Consider the following 23,718-nt stretch of genomic DNA (forward strand, 5'->3'; position numbering starts at 1 on the left):
ATAACACTAAGTTATAAGTGGTACCATTTCAAAAATTATAGTAATTTATCTTGTCAGCAATTTTATTTAATCCAATAATACAATGCTACCTATTATATAGCAAACACCTGCTTTTACTTTTTTAAAGAATCTTCATGTGGACATCAAATCTTTATATAAATGCTGTTGAAAAATGCTCACTTGGAGATTAATATTTTTTAATTGTTCAATTTTACAGACAAAACCAGGGAAAAGCAAAAAAATTAAAAAAACAAAAGGGATAAAGTTTTAACTATTTGAAGGAAATAATTCTTAGAAATTCTTCAGTTACATAAAGGGAACATACTAAGCATGTTAATTTTCAAAATTTACCAAATATACAGCAGGGTACACATTAGAAATAAAATGTTGTAATGAAATACTGCAGATTATTAACCCAGATCACAAGGATCACTCTTTTCCTTCTAACAAACAACTTAATGACAGTAAGTTAAAAATACACATCACAGGTTTGACAAAGAGAGTTTTAATAGGTTGATTCTAGCTTCTTAAGACCCAAACTGTTCAAAATGTGTTATAGATATCCTTCTAGAAAGAAGAGAAAAAAAAAACAGAAGTTAAAGGTATTGACTATGAAATTACATATATGAGCATATTTTTAAAGTGGGAATAAAACTGTCTTTCAATGAAGCAGAATAATTTGATAGTGACACTCCGTCCTGGAAAACTGCAAGATGCAATTTTACACTGCTTTGAGTACAAGTATCTTTTGAGCTGTCATGCAGAAATGGTTTCTCTACTTGAAAATGGGGTTTTCCTTTCATCATTCAGGAATGTGCGCCTGTCACTCTCCATTGCTGTCGATACGGGGAGCCGTGATTGTGCTCGGAGCCGGAGACACAGCTTTCGACTGCGCGACATCCGCTTTACGTTGTGGAGCCCGCCGAGTGTTCATCGTCTTCAGAAAAGGCTTTGTTAATATAAGAGCTGTCCCTGAGGAGGTAAAAAAAAAAAAAAAAACGTCAGAAAATATGGAGTTGTAATGCAACAGATTTTAGAAGATATAACTGTTAATGTGCAGGCTCTTAGTTTAAATCACTAGAATGTTCTTCAGATTGTGAAATGCAAAGTTTAAAATTTCTTGGTTACCCATAGTTGCTATTTTTTAGTACAGACATTCAAAGGAAAAGAAAATTATTTTATAATACTGATTTGGAGAAAATGAATTTATCTTTGCCATTTCACAAGTGTTTCTTATTCTGTGTTAGTATCATTGAAAGATGTTGTATTTAACTAGTAACAGTGGAATGTGCTAAGTCTTCCATATCCTAACAATAGATACTCTTCCCAAAATGCATGGATATTAGGAGAATGTGGTAATTAGGGACATTCGAAATTTTCTGTAAATCAAATTTACAAGCTACATTCAAAGATATATATATATATATATATATATATATATATGCATATGTATATATATATAATGGCAAGGGGATTGCCATTTATTTTTTAAAAGAGCTCTAATGTAAGGATTATTTAGAATTAATAATTAGTTAACTACTAAAAATGACAGATTTAAAATCATATCATTCTTACAGGTGACTGGTGACTAATCTTGATTGAGACAGCAGCTGGGTACATGTACCATAGAGTTCTCAAATTTTAATGTTAAGAAAGATAATACCTTATAAAGGATATTAGTTCTGAGAACAGGAACCAAATGTATTTATAGAGAGATAAATTACTCATTTTATACAAATCAGTATTATGAATTTGATTTGCTTTAGAATTCCTGAACATATTTGGAGTCTTTATACTAGGCAAGAATTATGACTGTAGTCAATAGGTAATTTGTCACATGTAGGCTAACTACATTACAGGTTAATCTCACTGAAATATCAGAGTCACCATTGGTTCATGACTGAGTTTAAAATGTCAACTTTATTCTCCAGGGCTTTTCTCCATCCACTCTTTTTCAGACTTTCCCCTCCAAATCCAAGGTGGAGATAGTCTTGTAATCCTAGGAGTTTTTTCTGGAGCACTATTTTAGGCATGAATTAGTGCAATGAGAGAGACCTGGGTTCAAAGAACCCTATTGGGAAGACCCGAAGAAGGGAAAGCCTACCCACTCTAGTATTCTGGCCTGGAGAATTCCAAAGGGGTCAAAAAGAGTTGGACACGACTGAGCAAAAAAGAAAAAAAAAAAGTGCAATCTTACATTGGTACAAATACAGGGAAAATAGTCATACTGGAGTAAAGTGACTTGCTTAAGAGAAGACAGGAGCTAATGTTATTCATCTTTATATCATCATGTATAGCATAGGACCTCAGCCAATAATAAGTACTTGAACAATTTTGAACTAAGTATTTTACATCTTATTTTTCTAAATCTAAAGCACCTTGAAATTTGGAAGGGAAGACACCGCTGAATGGCAGTGTCAGTTTACTTCATACTCTATATTATAGTCATCTTCCATTGGCAAGGGTCACTAGAAATGAGTGGTGGCTATTTCTTCTACATAAATAGAAAACACACACACATACACAAACACAATGAGACCAGATAATTAATTACTTGTGAGGGTAGAAGTTTTGTTTGCTTGTTTTATAATAATACAATAAACAACTTAAAGTTTATTGAGCATCCTTTGTGTATCAAGCACTGTTTTAGGCAATTGGAATATAGCAGTGAACATATCAGATAGAAAATCTTGTCCTCATGGAGCTCATACCTAGTAAGGAAAGATACTCAAGCAAGCAAGTAGATTGTCATATAAGTGTATGTGGAACAGTGGTTAATGCAATGCAGAACAACAATTTAAATAGGACTATAAGAAGTGTGAATTTGGGGAGAGGTTATGGTGAAAGAGAAGGTGAGATTTCCATTTTAAACAGGGTGACCAAGGAAAGCCTTTCTATTACTATGACTTTGGGGCATAGAGATGAAGACATTGAGGAAATGTAGACATCTGGGAGAAAAATGTTCCAGATCAAGGCAAATGCATTCACCCTTTGTTGAGGAAGTTTCTTGGACTTCTAGAAATAGAAGAAGAAAAAAGTCAGTGTGACTGGAACCGAGTATAAGAGGATGATATGTGCCTGTATGTGATGAGGTCTTATAAGTGTTCCAAAGGCCAGTATTTACTGAGGAAGAGGAAATCCTTGAACTGTTTTGAGCAGACAAACACCAGGATCTGTGTTAAATTTTAAAAGGATGGCTCTATTGATAATTGACTAAAGAGGGGATTGGGTTAGATGCAGGGAGGCTATTCAGGGGCTAATTGTAAGAGTAGGCTATTAGATGCTTCCCAGGTGGCTCAGTGGAAAAGAATCTGCCTGCAATGCAGGATATGCAGGTATGATCCCAGGGTCAGGAAGATTCCCTGAAGAAGGAAATGGCAACCCACTCCATATTCTTGCCTAGGAAATGCCATGGACAAAGGAGCCTGGTGGGAACAGTCCATGAAGTCACAAAAGAGTCAGGCACGATTTAGCGACTAAACAACAACAAGGCTATTATTTGATGTGACTGGTTTATAGGAAGGAAAGGATCAAACTCCAGGCATTGCTCAGTCAGAAGGTCATGCCTTGGTGGGATGAACTATGGTCATCAAAGTATTGGGAGGAAGCAATGGGTTGGGATAACTTGTTTTATTGCCTGCAGCAGAACTTAGTAGACTCAATCAGGTCTGGGGCTTAATTAAAACTAGAAGAACAAATGTTTGGATGTTTATTATTAGTTTATAAGAAATGAAAACATTTACATTGTCTTAAAACCCCTGGGCTGTGAGCTCTATGAGCATGATGCTATGTCTTCATTTTTTTCCTTCCCCTGCCTAGCCCAATGAATGTCACATGAAAAATGTTCAATAAATAATTGTAGAATGAATGTTTTCTGGAGAAAATAAGCATCCAGGGATTCTAGCATTAAAAAGTCTAACACCAAGTTAGCTTAGTTGTAACAGCAGAAGGCATTTGAAGTTTCTTTTGCAAATTCTAGGCAAACGTTTTCAGCATTAGAGAAGGAATAATACAGCAGCAGGAGGTACATGGATTTTAGGGTTGGATCACTGGCCCATGATTATACATTTTTCAGACTGAGGACTTTCAGTATTTGTAGAGATGGCAAGATATTTGATTTTGCGTACATCAAAGAGGCCCAGGACATGGTAGTGCTAATGCTTATGAAACTGCTAAGTCAATATCGTGTATATACTTTAAGGTAACAGATTTTGAGAGAATATCCTGAGAAAAAATTTTAACCTATATGAAGAATTTAATACCAAATCTAATTTCTTTGTATTTCTTCTATTTCTCGTATGCTTTCTACCACCAAAATACATAAACTGCAGTCACACTTGGTTTCTATGAAGTCAATGAAGATTGACATTTAGAGCTTTTCTCAAATATGTATATTGTTTATTGGGCTTTGACTCTTGGATGGAATTTGAGAATAACATAATTTGTCTGTTGGTAAAAGGCCTTACTGTCAGGCATGTCAGCATGTATATATCCAAAGCTGTGGTCTAATCCTCAAGTGATTTTTGAAAGAGGAGGGAACTAGAGAACAATATAAAGTTTTCTGACCATTTAGTGGCAAATATAAATTACTACATAGGCCAGTAAGATTTAACAAGGAATTTTTACATGGTTAATAACAAAGAACCATATAATTAGATCCAGAAATGTTTTAATCTACTAAGAAGCACTACCCAATAGACGCTGCAGGACAAGCACATCTCACTTAACCAATCAGAGGTTTTCATACTTTAGTGTGCATCAAAATAACCTGGAGGGGCTTATTCAACACCGCTTATTGGGGCCCCGTCCCAGTTTCTGATTTGGTAGGTGTGGGGTGGGCCTGAGAATTTGCATTTTTAACAAGTTCCCTGGTGACTCTGAGGCTGCTGATCCATTGCTCTAATGGATCATCAATCTGGTTTCCCGCTGTCTAATTAGAGCCATAAGCAGTGTGCTGTTTTGGGGCATTTTCCATCTTAGTTAAGGAAGCATTAATGCTACAGAATATAAGGTGTGATGAAACGAAGATGTGGAGGCATCATCAGCATATTGATGTAATTCTGATTCCAAATGTCTTTCAGTCTCCCCCGTGGCCTCACACACATGCTAAATAGGATGCTACTGACAAACTGGCACTTCGCAGCCAAGGGTCCTTAGGGAAACCAGCCAATCATTCAGCACTATCCTCTAAGAAGATGAGGGAAAATCTGCTAATAATTCCCTCCAGAACTTTCTGCAAGCTTAAATAGGTGAGATTAAATTTCACAGGATAACAGAATCCCCCAAAATGCTGGTATTAAAAGCTGTTGACAGATCAGATAGAACTGCAGAAATGCTTTAGGCAGTTGGGAATCCCTAAAAGGAGGCATGAAGGTCAGGACTCAACAGACCCACTTGAGTTGATAAATTTAATGGAGAAGGTTGGGGAAGGACTTTGTAGTTCATATTAATTATTACTGAGAAGAATGCAGTACAAAATTATTTTCATAGCACAGTCCCACACACAGAGAACATACCAAGAAACATACTCAGTTTCCCAATAGCAGCAAAACACAATAGATCTTTGATTCCGTTGTTTTAATTTTTGGCGGCACTGAGGTTTTGTTGCTGTATGTGGGCTTTCTCTAGTCCTGGCAAGCTGGGCAACCTCTCTTGTTGCGGTGCAGGGGCTTTCCATTGTGGTGGCTTCTCTTGTGAAGCATGGACTCTCTGGAGTGTGGGTTCAGTAGCTGTCGTGCATGGGTTTAGTATCCTGCAGCATGTGGGATCTTTCTGGACCAGGGATTGAGCTTGTGTCCCTTGCATTGGCATGCAGATTCTTTACCAGTGGTCCGCCAGTGAAGTCCTCTGTGATTATTTTTTATATTTCATATTATTTTTAATTGCAGTATAATTGCAGTATTGTGATGGTTTCTGCCACATATCAATATGAATCATCCATAGGCATACCCATGCCCATTTGCTCTTAAACCTCCCTCCCACCTGCCTCCCCCTGCCACCCCTTTAGGTTGTCACAGAGCACCAGCTTTGGGCTCCCTGCATCATGCAGCAAATTCCCAATATACATTACCTCTGTTATGTTTTATTTAGGCTCACTATTTTATTCCACCTGTTCATTTGCCAGAATAATAACTGATTTAACTTTGACAATGCCTGTTTTCATGTATTTTTAGCTATACAGAAGGTCAGCTATTTTGATAATGCTGCTTTATTATTTTTAATAATAAAATAACAGAAGCAGATAGACTGGTCTGTTAGTCAAAAATGTCTTCATCTGTTATTACAACTCTGAAAAAATGCATTTTATGTGAAAAATATGTGTCTTTTAATTGAATCCTTCTGGTACCACACAGCATTCCCCATTTTAGATCATTAATGTGGCATGATCTGCAGGTCTCCTCTGAAGTATTTTTAAGGTCAAATGATCATGTTAAAGGGATATCCATAGTTTCTTTCATCATCTAAATATTGCTAGCTAAATATGCATTTTCTTACCAGTAGCTAATGCTTTCTAGTTTTTATTGAGTTTTAAGAAATATGACTCTGGGACTATTTTTAGAAAATAACCTTTATAAGCTGGCAAAATTAATTTTACTTAGTTAAGAGTGATGCTTATAGCAGCTCTTCAATAGTTGGCACCTGCATATCATTTGAGCTGGTGGTCTCCATGGAAAGTAATCAGAGACCCATTAGCTAGGTAGTGATATGAAGATACCTGCAGACAAACAAACAGGCACAATTGTCCCTGGGAACACAAAGTTAATTAATGGTAGTTAGGGACTTTCCTGGTACTAAGATATTAAATATGTCTTTAATAATTTATGATGATGTGGGAATGACATTCCAAGGATCTGTATGTGTTTACCTTTGTGAAAAGACTGAAATTTCAGAGAATGGAATAGTCACAAAAGGAATTAACCCAAAGTTGAAGTACTTGGGTCTAGGTTATATATTTTAGTCTGATATGCCCATCTATAAAATCAGTGTTATAACTATATGCTTCTAAAAGTTCTTCTATTCCCCAAGTTGTGTATTTTGAACATTTAAGAAAGATATGCGAATGATACATATTTGCATATGTAGGACAGGAAGGCTTTATCTCTTCATGAAATGACAGGAAGTCTGTGTTGAAAATTTTGGCAATATCTATAAATACTACACTTGAAACAAGTTGCAATTAATGTGTCCCCAGTCAGTTGGTGAGGTAAAATCTGCTGCAGTCAAGACATGGATATCAAAGAAGCTGACAGGTGAGATTGTCAGAATTCTACACTACATTTGATAATTCAGGTGGTAAGTGAAAAACAAGGACTGTAAATAGGCCAGGAGCCAAAAAATGCTTGTGCCCATTCAAGATTATATATTCTAAATACTTACTTATTTTCAAAAATCCCAAGGGATGGCTACATCATGTTTATTTAGGAATACGTGTAGAGCTAAAAACAATGCACCTTTTAAAAAGGTTTACCAACTTTCCCATGAATGTATTGATCCCATGGTTGTTCAGTCGGTAAGTCATGTCCAACTGTTTGTGACCCCATGGACTGCAGCATGCCAAGGTTCCCTGTCCATCACTGTCTCCTGGAGTTTTATATATAATATATATTATATACACATACATACACACAGATTCATTAACAGTGCACATTTTAATCTGGTATCAGTTCACTATCAAACTGTATTAAACAATGGCATTTTGTTATTACTCTATTAAACTTTATGTTGTTATTACTCTATTTACTTTTATGTGAAATTTAGAAGCTCCTCTTCCATTAATAATATTCATCTCAGCTTCCCAATATCTTTCCTTTTTTATAGATTGAAAATATTAAAAACTAATTTGTATAATTTTAAAAAACATTGGTCATGCATGCAGTTTAAAAGATAAAAATAAATGAAAAGCACGTATGAGTTAATACAAAAACAAAAAAAATTGTCATTCTTTTTAAAAGTGATTTTTTTTTCTCTTAAAAAAGATAAACTCATCCTTCAATGTCTGTTCTAAATGTCATTTTCTCTTTGAAGGTTTCCTTAGCTCCATCCTAATTAGCCTCTCCCTCCTGTGAGACCTTACATTTCTTTATGCTTCCTATATTATAACACTTATAGAGTAGTTATTACTTTATACTCATCACACAAATTAAAGTGCAATCTCCTTCAAATGGTTTGGCTCATTCAACATGAGTTTGAGTGAAAGTATAGAATAGTGCTTGATCCAAGTAAACAGATCAGTAAAGTATGTTGAATAAAGTACTTTAGGGGCATTGAAAACCTTATAGGAAGACTTTAAATGAATATAAAATATTTAAAATATGTAATTTATATCTTATACATATATATACTTCAAAATTACTTCTAATAGCTTTTGAATAAATAGTTTATTCAATTGTTTATCAATATATATTAATCTAAATTTTTAAAGTTTCTTTTATTACAATATCAACCTAGCATTGCAAGTAGATTGAAAATGTCAATTTTCCCTGGCCTTCAAACTCTTAAAAGATAACCGAATTTAGAAAAAAAGAAAAAAAAAATTCAACCAAGCAATATATGAAATTAAAATTAAAAATCAGTAAAAAATGTTGAATCAGAGAGGATTAGTAAGTTGTACAAGACATAGGATCCTAATTTGTATAGAATTTATATGAAGAGGCATTTCAAGATTGAAGAAAGTATTACAAAGGCACCAACATAATGCAGAAGGTAATCTAGTGAGACATTCCAACAGTAGTTTGACTGTATTCCAACAAATATTCTAACAAATATCTTGTGAGATATTCCAACAATAGCTTGATTGTAGCAAAATCTAAGATGAGGATTAATAAAAGCTCGTCAGATTTCAGAACATTTTGTCAGTCATAAATGAATAATGTTTAAAAATACTCTCTTCTTTTAAAAATGATATATTTTATAATACCCGTGCAAAGGCGTTTTAAGCCTCTAGATTATGCCACGCATTGGATCTCTGGTTTTTGTAGCTTAATCATGACACAGCATAGATAAGGGGCAACTATATCCAATGTGTAGTACAATGCTCATGTGGAGAAATGTTTCTTTCTGTTCAAGATTCTTCAATTTTAAAATCTTCCAGTTAAAAGAAGCCAAACACAATAGGAAGTACTAAAAAGGTAACCTCAACTTGTGGTTTCAGCAAACTTTTGCCTAGAAAAGAATAATTGCAGAGTTAGCTTATGTATTCCAGAGACTGGTAAGCACATCCAAAGCTCTGCATTCCACCACAGACTGTGAGTCTGTATAAGTCAAAAAGTACAAAATATATTAAGGTGTTTTTAATAAATTAAATAGATGTGATCAGGAGTAGATTTTCAGAGTTTACTGTCTCTTTCTCTATCCTCCTTTGTCTCCTTGGTAACCAAAACAACCAGAAGATTGGATTGTGAATTCAAACTCACATGAATTAGAGTTATAACTTGTATCCAGCTTTATTAATAATTTCAAGGATACAAGTAAACATGAAGTGTGCGGTAAACGATCAAAGGTACAAGACTGCCATCTTGTTGCATCAGGGTATGCTTTTATCAAGAATAACGTAGTCTCTAAGTAACATTAGTAGCTCTATCACTTACACAAAACGAAGTTGTTTTAACTATAAAACATCTCCATTTATATGCAGATAGTCACATAGTTTACATGACTGTTTAGAGAGAGCTATGCTGCCTAAATCCCAGGTTTTGTTTACCTTAGCAGTCCTAGACTAGCAGGTATACCTTGGCAAAAGCATTACAAGGATAACTGCTCTCCCACTTGCAAATGCTGATTGATAACTTGCTTCCATTAGCATGTTTACAAGGGGATTTGACCAGGTCACGTTCTTTCTTGAGATAAACTCTTTTGCCATCCTACACCTTCTCTCACTGAAGGAAGATAATCTGTTTCATACCAGAATTTCTAACTAATTCCTACTCTTCTTTCAAGATTAGTTTATATTTTACATTTTTCAGGCAGCCCTTTTGTGACCTGCACAACTGCTGTTTAAAATAGCCCTTTTATGTGCCATTAAAACAGAATGTGTTTATACGTTATCACAAAATATAATTGCATATTTTTCTTTCTCAGAGATTTTTGAAAGTAGGAATTATTTTATTAACTACAATGCCTAGCACCACTTTTGTACATAAAAGGACTTAATAAATGTTGGCAAGTTAATACATTGATAGTGTTCTTATTATGTAGTATGAATAATTTAATAGTGATGAAATAAAAGATAATATTTTCCCAGATTATCACTAGCCAATACAGAGTATCAAACAATTTTGATTTGAAATGCTATCTCTGAGGTCCTCATGTTCATATATTGATAGAATTGATCACTTGTTGAATGTCTAGCTGTTAGAGGATAATCTTTACAAAGAATATTGTTTCTTCACATAATTTCTCAAACTTTGGCAATTAGAATTTAATGTATGCTGGTTTTGAGTTCTGCTCATTATCGTTTATAACCTATGCTTACTTTGTCTATATGCAATCTAAAAATGAGTTGACATCATGCTTTTAATTATAGTAAATTATGTTGTTTCATAATTTCCACAGTATGATGCCTGTAATATTAATCAGACCAAATCATCACATTACATAAAGTTAATCATTAAAATGACGATCTTTATTGCATGCTATAGCACTCTATTTTTATTTCACTCTGCATCAACCACATATTTTCCCCGAATATGGAGGTAAAAATCAAAGCTAAGAAGTGTTTTTTTTTTTTTTCCCTCAGACAGTATGAAAAGAAAGTAACGATTTATTGGACTTCAAAAATGGAAACTTATGGATGCATTTGTCTCTATGAATTCAATTCCCTTGAATATTTATTGGTGGGGAAAAGGACAAGAGACATGTGTATGTTTGCTTGGTGTACCAGTTGTTCCTCATGAGAATAGGCTTATCAAACAAGTAAATAAATAAATATGTGTGTCATGAACAGAAGTGTCCATATACTCAACTCACTGAATTGTTGATTATTAATGATCATTGGGGCTTCCATGATGGCTCAGTGATAAAGAATCCACCTGCAATGCAGGAGACGCAGGAGATACAGATTCAACCCCTGGGTCAGGAGGCCCCCAGAGAAGGAAACGGCAACCCACTCCAGTAGGCTTGCCTGAAAAATTCCATGGACGAGGAGCCTGGTGGGCTACAGTCCACGGGGTTGTGAAGAGTCTGACACGACTGAGCGATGGAGCGCACACACAGTGATCATACTCAAGTGTTAGGTATTAAAAGGCGCTGACACTGACATCTGTGAACCAGTGATTAGCACAGGAGCCTGATTAATTTGAACAACAAAATGTTAAAACCTACTTCATGAAGTTAGACCACTGGTCACTCTGGTCCATCATAAAACATATGGCACTGAAACTGACAAATGAGAAGGAGTACCATTTGCTTTTTTGTTTCAAACTCACAGTATAGGATGCCCTGGTCAGGTAGCATGTCTTCTAAATACTAAGTGTCCCTTTCTTTAGGATGAATGTTGACTCCATTTACTACTAGTCGGTTGTCATTTTGTTAGCTTGAATATCTTTGGGGTTTTCATATTAGTCATTCATCATCGTAAACAAAATGTTACTCAATGTCAACTGTATGCCAGTCATTTTATTAGATACTGATAGGGCTGAAATCCACCTGATAACCTTTCATGTGGCATATTGGCTAGACTATATCCTGATTTGCCAGGCATCTGTCCAAATGTTCATTTTCTTGTACTCATCATTTCTTAAATATTTGAATGTCACAGCTGGATATTGGGGATAGAAAGTTAAGTAAGATATTCTCTTTGTGTCAGTTTACTGTCTAACAAATAAATACATTTAAATTCTGTTTTAATTTTCTATCTTTCTATCTTTAGATAATGTGTTCTATATCTCTACTATTTGCTTTATGAAGTAGTACTTCTTTGTTCTAAACTTGCCCTTCCTTTGTGTTCAAGGAGTCTCCATTAACTAATCTACAATATTGAGTTCATAAGTCCATCACCTGGTTCCTGTATTTTGTGATTATACCTATAAACTTACTTAGACCAGGAAGGTTGGATTTCCTCTTTCCACTGAGGACAGCCTTCATCCAGCCAAACCCTTACCTTTAATTTGCCTTTGGCTAGATCCTTTCCTGTTCCAATTAGCCTTGTTTTGAAATTCAAAAACTGTAGCTATACAGAGTCTCATTCTTTCAAATATACTAAAATTTCTGTCTTTGAATAAAATTAAATACCACAGGGTTTTGATTTAGCCATATCATAATTTTTAGATAAGCTTCGTCATTTCTTAATATTCCTTTGGTTTCTCTGAGCATCAGTTTCTCTTCTGTAGGAAGGAATACTTCTTCCCACAACGGTTTGTTTGTGAGGCCAGCAAGCAGGAGAATCACTGAGGTTGTGAGATCAATCTGTAAATCATGATGGTACCCACTGTGTTTTTGGCTTTTCGAGCTGCAACAGAGAGAAAATTTTGAAGCTAGATAATTAAAATAAACAACTAATATACAGATGTCATATCTCCTTTGTGAAAATTAAAATGAATTATGTGTTAAGCACTTAAAAAATGATTATGTGTTGAGAAGTTAAAAATAAATATAAGTACTTTTTATTACTTATTATTATAATAAGTATAATTAATAATTATTATTTAATATTATTATTTATTATTATATTAATAATATAAGTATTATTATTGTCTGTATTTTCAACAGATTTCATAGTAATGGAAGTAAATTCCTTTGTTGTCCTCAAATAACTCAAAGGATATTTCACTTAACATATGGCTTCACTTACTTTGAATTTCTCATTTTCCTAATATTTCCCTATTGACTACAGTAAATCTTATTATCTCAGTTCTTTTTTCAGTGTAATATCAGTAGTTTCCAAATAATTATATATGTTCAAGTCATGTTATGTAAAATGGAAAATCTAGGTACCAAATAGCAAAATAGCAGGACAGAGTGTGATTCATGTCTGCTGCTCAAATCTTAAATATTTGAGAGAGTGAATAACATTGTAATTTTCAAAAGCAGAATTATGGAATGGTCTGCTTGGGGGCCAGTGTGTATACCTTCTGACGTCTCTGCACAGTCAGATAGCTGGCACAAATACTGAATATTCGAATACAAGTTATAAACCCTGCTGCATATGAAAAGTTATTATGTTAGTTGAGGGCATATTAAAATACAGTTTCTTCCTGCTCATAATTCTACATTTTTTTTAGGCAATAAATTTTACTCAAAAGCCATGCAAGAGTACCACTAAATCTTATTCAGCCTTAATCTTACTGTAAATTCTTAAAAGTTCTGATTTATTTGCAGTGTTCAATAACTCATTCTAAGTTAAATGCCAAACTTGGTAAAAAGTACATAAGATTATCTACATATAATAATATATACTATCTAAGTATTCATAGAGAAGAGTAGAAAGGATTGAAACACACCCTAAACGCGTCTGAGATGTGCTCCCAATATGTGCAGCCTTAGTTCGGGATTTTATTTTTGCCCTCCACAGAAAAGAGTACTATTATAAATACACATCATGTATTGATTTACTCAAACCTAAAGATTTAGCATTGTTCTCCAGTCAAGTTTGCCATTATCATTAGAATTTAGCATCACTTGACATTTTTGAAACACAATAAGCTGGTTTATATTGATGAGCTATGAGACACTCCCTTCTGCAAAGGTGACAAAAGTGATACAGAAAGCGTGTCATAGTATGGGACTGTATTTATTTTGTAATTTGAAGTATTTAAGGAATATTTTGCTTTCCAGACACCACACATTTTTATTTTGTAAAAAGTTAAAGAGGAGCGGTTTTCATTCCAATCCTAAAGAAAAGCAAGGCCAAAGAATGCTCAAACTATCACACAATTGCACTCATCTCACACGCTAGTAAAGTAATGCTCAAAATTCTCCAAGTCAGGCTTCAGCAATACGTGAACCATGAACTTCCAGATGTTCAAGCTGGTTTTAGAAAAGGCAGAGGAACCAGAGATCAAATTGCCAACATCTGCTGGATCATTGAAAAAGCAAGAGAGTTCCAGAAAAACATCTATTTCTGCTTTATTGACTTCGCCAAAACCTTCGACTGTGTGGATCACAATAAACTGTGGGAAATTCTGAAAGAGATGGGAATACCAGACCACCCCACCTGCCTCTTGAAAAACCTATATGCAAGTCAGGAAGCAACAGTTAGAATTGAACATGGAACAGCAGACTGGTTCCAAATAGGAAAAGGAGTCCGTTAAGGCTGTATATTGTTACCCTGATTATTTAACTTATATGCAGAGTACATCATGAGAAACGCTGGGCTGGATGAAGCACAAGCTGGAATCAAGATTGCCGGGAGAAATATCAGTAACCTCAGATATGCAGATGACACCACCCTTATGGCAGAGAGTGAAGAGGAACTAAAGAGCCTCTTGATGAAAGTGAAGGAGGAGAATGAGAAGTTGGCTTAAAGCTCAACATTCAGAAAACTAAGATCATGGCATCTGGCCCCATCACTTCATGGGAAATAGATGCGGAGACAGTGGAAACAGTGTCAGACTTTATTTTTCAGTGTCAGACCTTATTTTTTTGGGGCTCCAAAATCACTGCAGATGGTGATTGCAGCCATGAAATTAAAAAACACTCCTTGGAAGGAAAGTTATGACCAACCTAGACAGAATATTAAAAAGCAGAGACATTACTTTTCCAACAAAGATCCAACGAGTCAAGGCTATGGTTTTTCCAGTGGTCATGTATGGATGTGAGAGTTGGACTATCAAGAAAGCTGAGCGCAGAAAAATTGATGCTTTTGAACTGTGGTGTTGGAGAAGACTCTTGAGAGTCCCTTGGACTGCAAGGAGATCCAACCAGTCCATCCTAAAGGAGATCAGTCCTGGGTGTTCATTGGAAGGACTGGTGCTGAAGCTGAAACTCCAGTACTTTGGCCACCTCATGCGAAGAGTTGACTCATTGGAAAAAGCCCTGATGGTGGGAAAGATTGAGGCCAGGAAGAGAAGGGGACAACAGAGGATGAGATGGCTGGATGGCATCACCGACTCGATGGACGTGAGTTTGAGTAACCCTCGGGCATTGGTAAACGGATAGGGAGGCGTGGTGTACTGCGATTCATGGGGTTGCAAAGAGTCGGACAAGACTGAGCGACTGAACTGAACTGAACTGAACTGAAAGAGGAGTAGAAGTTTTTTTGGCTTTTCCTTTTTTTTTTTTTCCCCCTTACCTTTGCTGTTGAGTTACCTTTATGTTGGAGTCATGATCTTAGAGCTAAGTGTTACTGAGTAGGTTGAAAAATGATTTGGGGGAAAAGTGAATTCAGAAAAGGACAACTTCAAATAAATTGCATTTATTTCACCTTCTACAAGTTAAGTTTGCTTCAGGTGTTTTACATTTCTGAATTGCCTTAAGCAACACCACAAACCAATTAATGTAGCTAGGTATTGTTATCCCCTTTTTATATGTAAGGTCAAAGCGATTCAGCTACTATCCCAAATAAGCAGTGGAAGTAGGTTTCAAACTATTCAATTTCACTTACTTCTCTTTCCCTTCTAAACCACGAGCATTTTGAAAGCCACTGTCTTGTGTATTTACCACCCGCAATATCCATTTATTTATTGGTTTTGCTATTGCTTATCTCTTAATTTTATAATTAAAAGGAAAAGATTGTGTGATAGTAGTTTGTGGAGCTCAGTTTTCAAGTCTTCAAAACCAGTTTTCAAAAAATATCTTAATTAAGACAGACTGAAATAGCTTCATTTCAATATATAGTAATGTGTTTTTCAAATTAAAAAATCATCCCTTGAAGGAGTTGCTTTAGAGTTTTTAGATTTTTATGACATTGTAATTTTCATACCATAAATATTCTGTATATTTGTTTATATGCTGTGACTCTATGCTATTATGTTATGTAAGAATTTTTCTTCTCTGAGGAAAAAAAATTTCACCCCCTTATGGGTGATACTAATCTCACTGACAGTTCATGGTATAGATCAATGGGTGATCTAATCTCACTGAAAATTCATGGTATAGATCAACTGAAGTTCAGAGATAGGCAGCTATAGTCTAAAATGACGTGGTTCACAAAGGGTCACTTCTGGGACAGCAGCAAAGCATCACCTAGCAATTTGTTAGAAATGCAAATTCTCAGGCCTCATTCAGTCCTGTAAAACTGGGGGTAAGCCCGTGCAGTGTTGTATCAGGTCTTCTAAGGTGATTCTGATGTACTGCAAAGATTGGAACCACCGCTCATGGTTGGAGTGCTGAGAGATGGGTCCATCGCTTCATGGTAACATTGAGCAAGTTACATTTTATCTCAGTTTTTTCATTTTGTTGTAGCCCAAATAATTCCTGGTTAGAAGCCTTACACATTCAACTTTCTCAACCTCACTTGTCAACTGAGAATCTACCTTTCTTCCATTGGGTAGGGAAAGAGTGAGACTAGACACACTCACAACCTCTCCTATGGGTTGTTTTTACATTTCCTGCAAAAGACTAGTCAACATACTGGTTAGGGTCACATTAACAAAGGCCTGGCCCCCAAAACAGTAAGTGGAAAAAGAAGTAAATAAATAAATCTTAACATTCTATCTTAATAGACATCCCATTAGGGGCATGAAAACAAAAACTGGGGTGTCCAATTTTATGGCAGAATAAATTAATGTGAGATACATGGAATAACTGGGAATTTGTCAAGAGGAACATGTTTGTTTCTCTTTCTTGAAATTTTCTTTTTTTTTTTCAAAAGTAAAAATAAATATTACTTGTTTCATGGTTCTATGGATTTTCTCTAATCTTTTCTCTTTCCTATCATTTTAATCAGTTACTTCCAGAGACTTGCTCACCCACTTTATGGACTTTTTGCTAGTTTAGATATATGCAGCCTGGTAATAATCAGAATTTATTTTCATAAAAGGGATGATTAAAAAGAGAACTTAACCTACAGAAATAAAAGCACAAGGAGACCGTGCTATTCTAGTGAGAAACCTCACACACCGCCAGCCATAGGGCATGCACTACCTAAAACCTCAGAAATAGCTTGTGATGTCATGATCTGGACATCCCGGATGGCGCTAGTGGTAAAGAACCCACCTGCCAGTTCAGGAGACAAGAGACACAGGTTCAGTCTCCTGGTCTGGAAGATCTCCTGGTGGAGGGCATGGCAACCCACTCCAGTATTCTTGCCTAGAGAATCCCGTGGACAGAGGAACCTGGAGAGCAAAAGTCCGTAGGGTAGCTCAGAGTCAAACATGACTGAAGCGACTTAGCATGCATGCACGCTCTCCATGATCTATAATATTTCACATGACAACTTCAATCCAAGACTTCCTGTGTCAGTGATTTACAGAATGTTAACAGCTGATAACTGAATCTCAGCTTTGGTGAAAGAAAAAAACTTCATGTTGATTTAAACATTATAAGCTTTAGCATGAATAATTGAATTAAAAATCAAATATTAAATCAAGAAGAAACATTTTCAGGTTTTTCTCTGTTCTGTTTCATTTTAGATGGAGCTTGCTAGAGAAGAAAAATGTGAATTTTTGCCTTTCTTGTCTCCACGGAAGGTTATAGTAAAAGGTGGGAGAATTGTTGCTGTGCAATTTATTCGGACAGAGCAAGATGAAACTGGAAAATGGAATGAAGATGAAGATCAGATAGTCTGTCTGAAAGCCGATGTGGTCATCAGTGCCTTTGGCTCAGTTCTGAGTGATCCTAAAGGTAGAGTGCTTGGGAGCTGAAATGTGTTATGCAATTGTCTGTTATTTTACTGCCATAATGGTTTCCAGCTTTCAGGGAATTGTTTTTCACTTGAAGATTCATTTCCTTCTTCTAGTATGGAATGCCAGAAATCTTGATTTTCAAGACTTAGTAATGGTATTTAATACTTATACAGAATTATTTTTAAAGTACTGGGAATCGAAGACAACATTAATCTTTCTTTTAAGCTTATAGTCAAAATACATATCCTACTTTGTAACAATGTTTGCCTTGTTTCCTCTGTAAAAATCAGCTTTTTCTTCAATTAGACCTAGAATAAGAAAATGTGACAGAGAACTTGTAATAGCCAATCTTCAGTGATTCAAGCAAATTAAGATCTAATGAATAGTCAAAAATAGAATTCATGTTTACTATTATTTGCATACCAAATTATCAATAGAAATATCAAAATTGTCAAATTAGGAAATTTGAACTTCTGTCATTTCATCTAAATGGCATAAATGGACATGCTAAGAACAAAATGCTTTGAACAAGATATGAGAAAAAGAAATATATAACATTCCAACTGAATAATAAGTCAATCAACTAAGACTATTTTGTGTTGTTTGCCTTGCACACAGTGTTTTTGTGGGCCACTTTACATAAAGGTTTAGGTTCCTCCGTACCCTTCACTTTGCAAATCTTTTACCTTTTACTGCACACCGTCAAAATGACATCTATTTCATTAACTAAAAGGAAAATAAAGAAAGATGTTTCTCTAATTTCAAGATTCATTAGGAAAAACAGTAAGTAAAATTTCTGAACCTGATGATTCCTATAGCTTCCTACTATATCCGTGCTAAAATTACATTTTGGGTCTGAAACAGAAAAAGATAATGCTTGCAAATGTGCATTTTTATCCAATAGATAAGTAAAACGTTTAACCACTCATCAGGATATTTTATCTGCAGGACATCAAACATCTTGGTATTTGGAAACATCCAGATGTTTAATGTCATCAAGATAAATGTTTTCAAATAGTTGGATGATGGCCTGAATTTGTCACTTTTCATCTAGACATTTATGTGATATGCAGACATAGTCACAGTGCGCTTTGTTATTCATTGATGAGTTCAGGAGGGAAAAAGAGAGCAACGTATAAACTGTATTCTGTTATCTAAAAAAAGATCATAATATTCTTACTGCTCTGTATATGACTGAAGACTGAGTAAAAATTTGAATCACTTAACTTGCAATTCTGTTGATTTTTTGTCTATCAAAAAACAATTTATCTTACCATTTAAATTTACGTTCCACAACTGACAACTCTAATATTAAGAAAAATATATCTTTTCCCTAGCAAACTTAAGTAGATGTGACTCAGAAAATCATAGAATACAGCTTTCCAAAGCTTATGTTGGTATGTGTGTGAAGAGTGAAAGATTTAACTTAATATTTAAAATATTGAGTAGAAGAAAAGAAAATCAGATTTACTTGTGTTTATTGGACTAAATCATTTAAAAATTTATTTGTGAATTTTGTTCCAAAATTTACTTGTGTATGTTTCATCCAGTGCTCTATATGTTTCACCCCATATACATTAGAGAAATCAAGGAAAAAGGATTAAACTTTCCCTTTCCCTTTTTTTCTCCCTCCTCCTGACTTGAAAAACAAACCGCTTGAGAAAATTTTCCTCAAATAAAACTACTTGCTTTACGAGGACCTTCAACGTTGACATTAATGAGAGCTACTTTCTAGTTAGAGGGGAGCTGGAAGAGCTGCAATGTTAAATAGCATTCACATCTCTACTGCTTTCTAAATATATTCAATACTGTTTTTTGAATGGAATACATTTAAAAAATGGTAGGGAGAAATATAATTTGTGAAAAGTTGATCAGGAAGATCCTACCCAAGTGGTATTTAAAATCTTGAAACAGCAATTTCAAAGAAAACTTTCATGTGCACATGTTATCAGATATAGTGAAAATCAGATTGTAGGAAGCAAGTTGTCAGTTTGGGTAAGAAGAGAAGCTGTTCATGTCTCTTCTGCCCTGAATCTTTTCCCATCTCAATACTCCTGTGATATGATTTATGTGTAATACTTTTGTGATTATTGCATATGTGGTATTATATATTTCAATATATTTACTTATAACCTCTTTCTTAAATCATCAATTTGCTTTCCTACCCTTCTTCTTCACTCCTTCCCAGGCTCACTTTGTACAGACTCCAGTGAACTGCACACAAAACTCGACATAATCTTTTCACTCCTTATTCTATTTTCTGCATTTAACAGTGTTAAATATTTCTTTCTGTTTGAAAAACTCTCTTCTGCGTCACTTAACCTTTCTGAGCCTCAGCTTCTTCCTCTGTAACAAAACATGGATAATAATACATACTCTTTCTACCTCTCAGGACAGTTGTCAGAATTAAAATGAAGTAATGTGAAAGTGCTTTGGAATTGAAACTGTAACACTTTATTATTGTTTATGACACTCCATTATCTTGCTTTTTCTTTTAACTGTTCCTTTTCCACTGTCACTGACTGTTTCCTTCCTCTAAAAAGTTCAGACTTTGCCCATTTTCTTTTTTCTTAATATATTTATTTCTTCACTGAACTCATTTATTCATTTATCCATCCATACATTAATTCCTGTTAAGAATATTTAACAGACAACTTCTATGTGGCAAGTGGTAGCCAGACTTACAATAAGCACTACTGCACTTCTGTATAAAATGACTCTGAAATCTCTTTCTCTACTCTTCATTTCTCAGCAGATATTTCATCCTCTGTTTATGCTCATGCATGTAACAAGCATTTAGTGAGTTTCTAGTGAATGCCAGGTACCAAAATGTATTCTGGAGAGTACAAAGATGAATGAGATATTTCTTGAACTTAAAAACTTCACAGACTGGGGCTGGAGGCAGACCTTCAAACAAAAGGTTTGTTTTATTAAGTTTAGAATACATTTAGAGAGATAAGCACAAAATAAGGATCTCATCATCAGGTTGCCCTAAGACTGATTTCCTCTCAAGTTTGCTATTATTGGAAATGGTACAATAGTTCTCTTCTCACTAAAGTTCAAAAATGATATCCCAGATTCAGATATCTAATTCCAATTTTGCTTTTCATTAAAGTCACCCAGTGTTACCCTGTACAAGAGGATGAAACTCCTACTGACTGGCTGAGAACTTCAGCAAATGATTTTCTGTACTATGTGCCTAGCTTTACTTTCCAGTATTCCCCATTGAACTGTTCCTCCTAGTATCTAGTACAGGGTGGATTCCATAGTGGTTAATTTGGAAAATACTTGGTGAATGTATTATGTAAATATATGCTGAAGAATTAAAGGAATGAAATAAATGACAATACAGTGATAATTTATACTCTCCACATTATCTGATTACAATAATATTTTAAGTGAAAATAGTGAAATGAAATTGTAGTGTCTCAATTATATCAATAATAGTTGTTTGTAAAGGTAAACTGAATTGGGAAATTCGAAGAAAATTATTTATCTAATTTTTTCTTATATACTACATTATTTTGTAAGTCCCTTAATTTATGTGTTACACAATGGAGAATATAAAATAGCTTTAGTATTAAGCACCAAGTGTATCTCTAATACTTACTTCATGTCATAAAAATAGTAACTGCCTCAATAGCCTATAGAAAAGAAAAATGTGTCAAATTTATAAAATAAATTTGTATAATATCCTTAGATTACAGTTGCTAATTATTTCATTCTTCCCAAGGCTTATCACAATTATAAGTAATCATCATTATTTTACTTAATTCTGTTTTATTTCTCTCTCTTTTTTTTTTTTTTTTGGATTGTAGCAGTGAGTAGAAACTAAGAACAAAAGAGTACATATTCCACATCCTTATGCGTGGAATTTATGTGTGCTTATTATAAGCACAATTTAATTGAATCCTTCATTAACTACTGTTACAAATTCTAAAGGTAGTATATTGTCCAATTTCTAATTTGATTGGGATGATAAATTCTTAGCCTTATTTAATATCTTTTCTATGAAAAACTCAAGGTGGTTCCACCTTTTCAAAATTCTCATCCATTCCCTCTAAGAATGTAAGATCCCAAATCACATTTAGTTTGGATTTTAGTATTCAAGTCTGATTTTAAAAGCTCTCAGTAAATTAAGCACGGGCTGCATCTAATTGGCATTTCTACTCCACAAATATTGCCCTTCACTGGAAATTTTAAAACATATATTTATTTATTGTAAGAGCATATGTTTCATGATATAAGAAGTCTTTTCTTCTGTTAAACACCAACATCAGTGTTTATGGAGTTGAATTTTCCCTCTTTTTGTTAGGACAATGTCAAGTTTAAGATACTTTTATCCTTATTTTATTCCCTTTTCTTTCTGCCTGGAACCAAACTACCAGTTACGAAAAAAAATGTTATGAAAAATCTCTATTGTTAGTTTGGAATTGATAAGGAGAATCTGTTACCATTTTTACTGACCTCACAGTTTCATTTTCTCAGGGGAGGTGATAACATATGTCCTTGTTTGCACATCCCTAGGAGGTGTAGATGATACAGTTTTGTCTGCTTTCCCACAGCTGAAGGAGGGCGCTGTCAGCTCCGCCATGACCTCGGTGCCTCTCTCACATGCTGCACCAAGTCATCCTCTCATTCCTTTGCAATGTCTACTTTGAAAAGACCCATGTGCTTTGATGTTTCAGAACCTGTAATAATTTATCTTCTAGTTAGATTGTAAACCCCCAAAGGACAGAGGATGTATCTTTACAGTACGTTGTAGTCCCAATAATAGCCATGATAGATACTTAGTTTATATTTGTGCATTTGATTTGACTTGATTCTTATTAAGATTTTAATTTCTTTATTTGTTGTTGTTGCTCAGTCTCTTGTGACTCTTTGTTATGTCCAACTCTTTGCGATCCCATGGGCTGCCACACGCCAAGCTGCTCTGACCTTCACTGTCTCTGAGAGTTTGCTCCATTTCATGTCCATTGAGTTGGTGATGCTATCTAACTACTTCATTCTCTGCCACGCTCTTCTTTTGCCTTCAGTGTTTCCCAGCCTCAGAGTCTTTTCCAGTTTTATTATACCTAGTTGTTATATTTTTCCTGCTATGGGGCTTATTTGATTTATTTTTCTTAGAAAACATAAATGTTAGAAAAGTAATTCTGTTTTTTCTTTGCTATTGATTTTTCCCTTGTTTTGGCATAAATTGTTGAACTCTTTATAATCCAATAAATATGACACTATTAGAGTCTGTCTGATGTAGCAGCTTAGAGCAGGGGCTCTGGAGCCAGGCTGCCCAGCTGGAAATCTGGCTCCCTTAGCCTCTTTGTACTTCATGATCTTGATCTTTTAAGAAGGAAAATTATAGTATCTACCTTCTAGCGTTATTTTAAGAATAAATAAATTAATAATATATGTAAGGCACTTAGATATATGTCTAGCACGTAGTGAACATCTCTTACGTTGTAGATGTTACTATCCTTGTGTAACAAAATCGCACTTTAATAATTAAATTGATTTATAGTTGAGTTATAGTACACCCTTATGACGGTATGAATCTTGTCTAAGAATAAAAGCCTTGAGAATTAGGACTTCATCTGGGGCCTTGCAGGCTCTGTCCACATGTCTCTGTAAATGAGTAAAACAGAAGCTCTTACAAATTATGAATTTTTAAATGAGAAAATGTTTTCTTTATTTCATTATTTTTACTTTACAGAAAAAAAGTACACAGTTTTGTAACTGTATCATATGTTTTCAAAATGTTTTATGATCAATTCTGATGATTTTTATACCATTGAGAGGAATTTTTTTCAACTACTTTTAGTACTTAGAAATCTGTATTTTGGGTTTTCCATGAAGCAAATAAATGTTTAAAGAGCAGAGGATATGTTTAATATCTTTGTTTTCTCCTCTTGAACAAGGTAAAGTCTGGGCCAAATTTTTGTTTTGTATGATTGCTCATTTTTATGTGAACAAGGAAAGAGAGAAGCACTGTTGATGTTGCTAA

The 23,718-nt window shown here is 34.7% G+C and overlaps 1 protein-coding gene across 1 annotated transcript in view; it reads left to right on the forward strand.

Annotated features, from left to right (window-relative positions):
* DPYD (dihydropyrimidine dehydrogenase) overlaps positions 1-23,718 on the forward strand; it is an 886,622-nt gene that overhangs the window by 371,064 nt on the left and 491,840 nt on the right. The window contains exons 10-11 of the mRNA XM_061121314.1: positions 811-980; positions 17,508-17,718. Coding sequence (XP_060977297.1) covers positions 811-980; positions 17,508-17,718 — 381 coding nt within the window. The remainder of the gene's footprint in view (positions 1-810; positions 981-17,507; positions 17,719-23,718) is intronic.

The sequence above is a fragment of the Dama dama genome, chromosome 20 (genome assembly GCF_033118175.1).
Source record: "Dama dama isolate Ldn47 chromosome 20, ASM3311817v1, whole genome shotgun sequence".
Taxonomy (NCBI): Eukaryota; Metazoa; Chordata; class Mammalia; order Artiodactyla; family Cervidae; genus Dama; species Dama dama.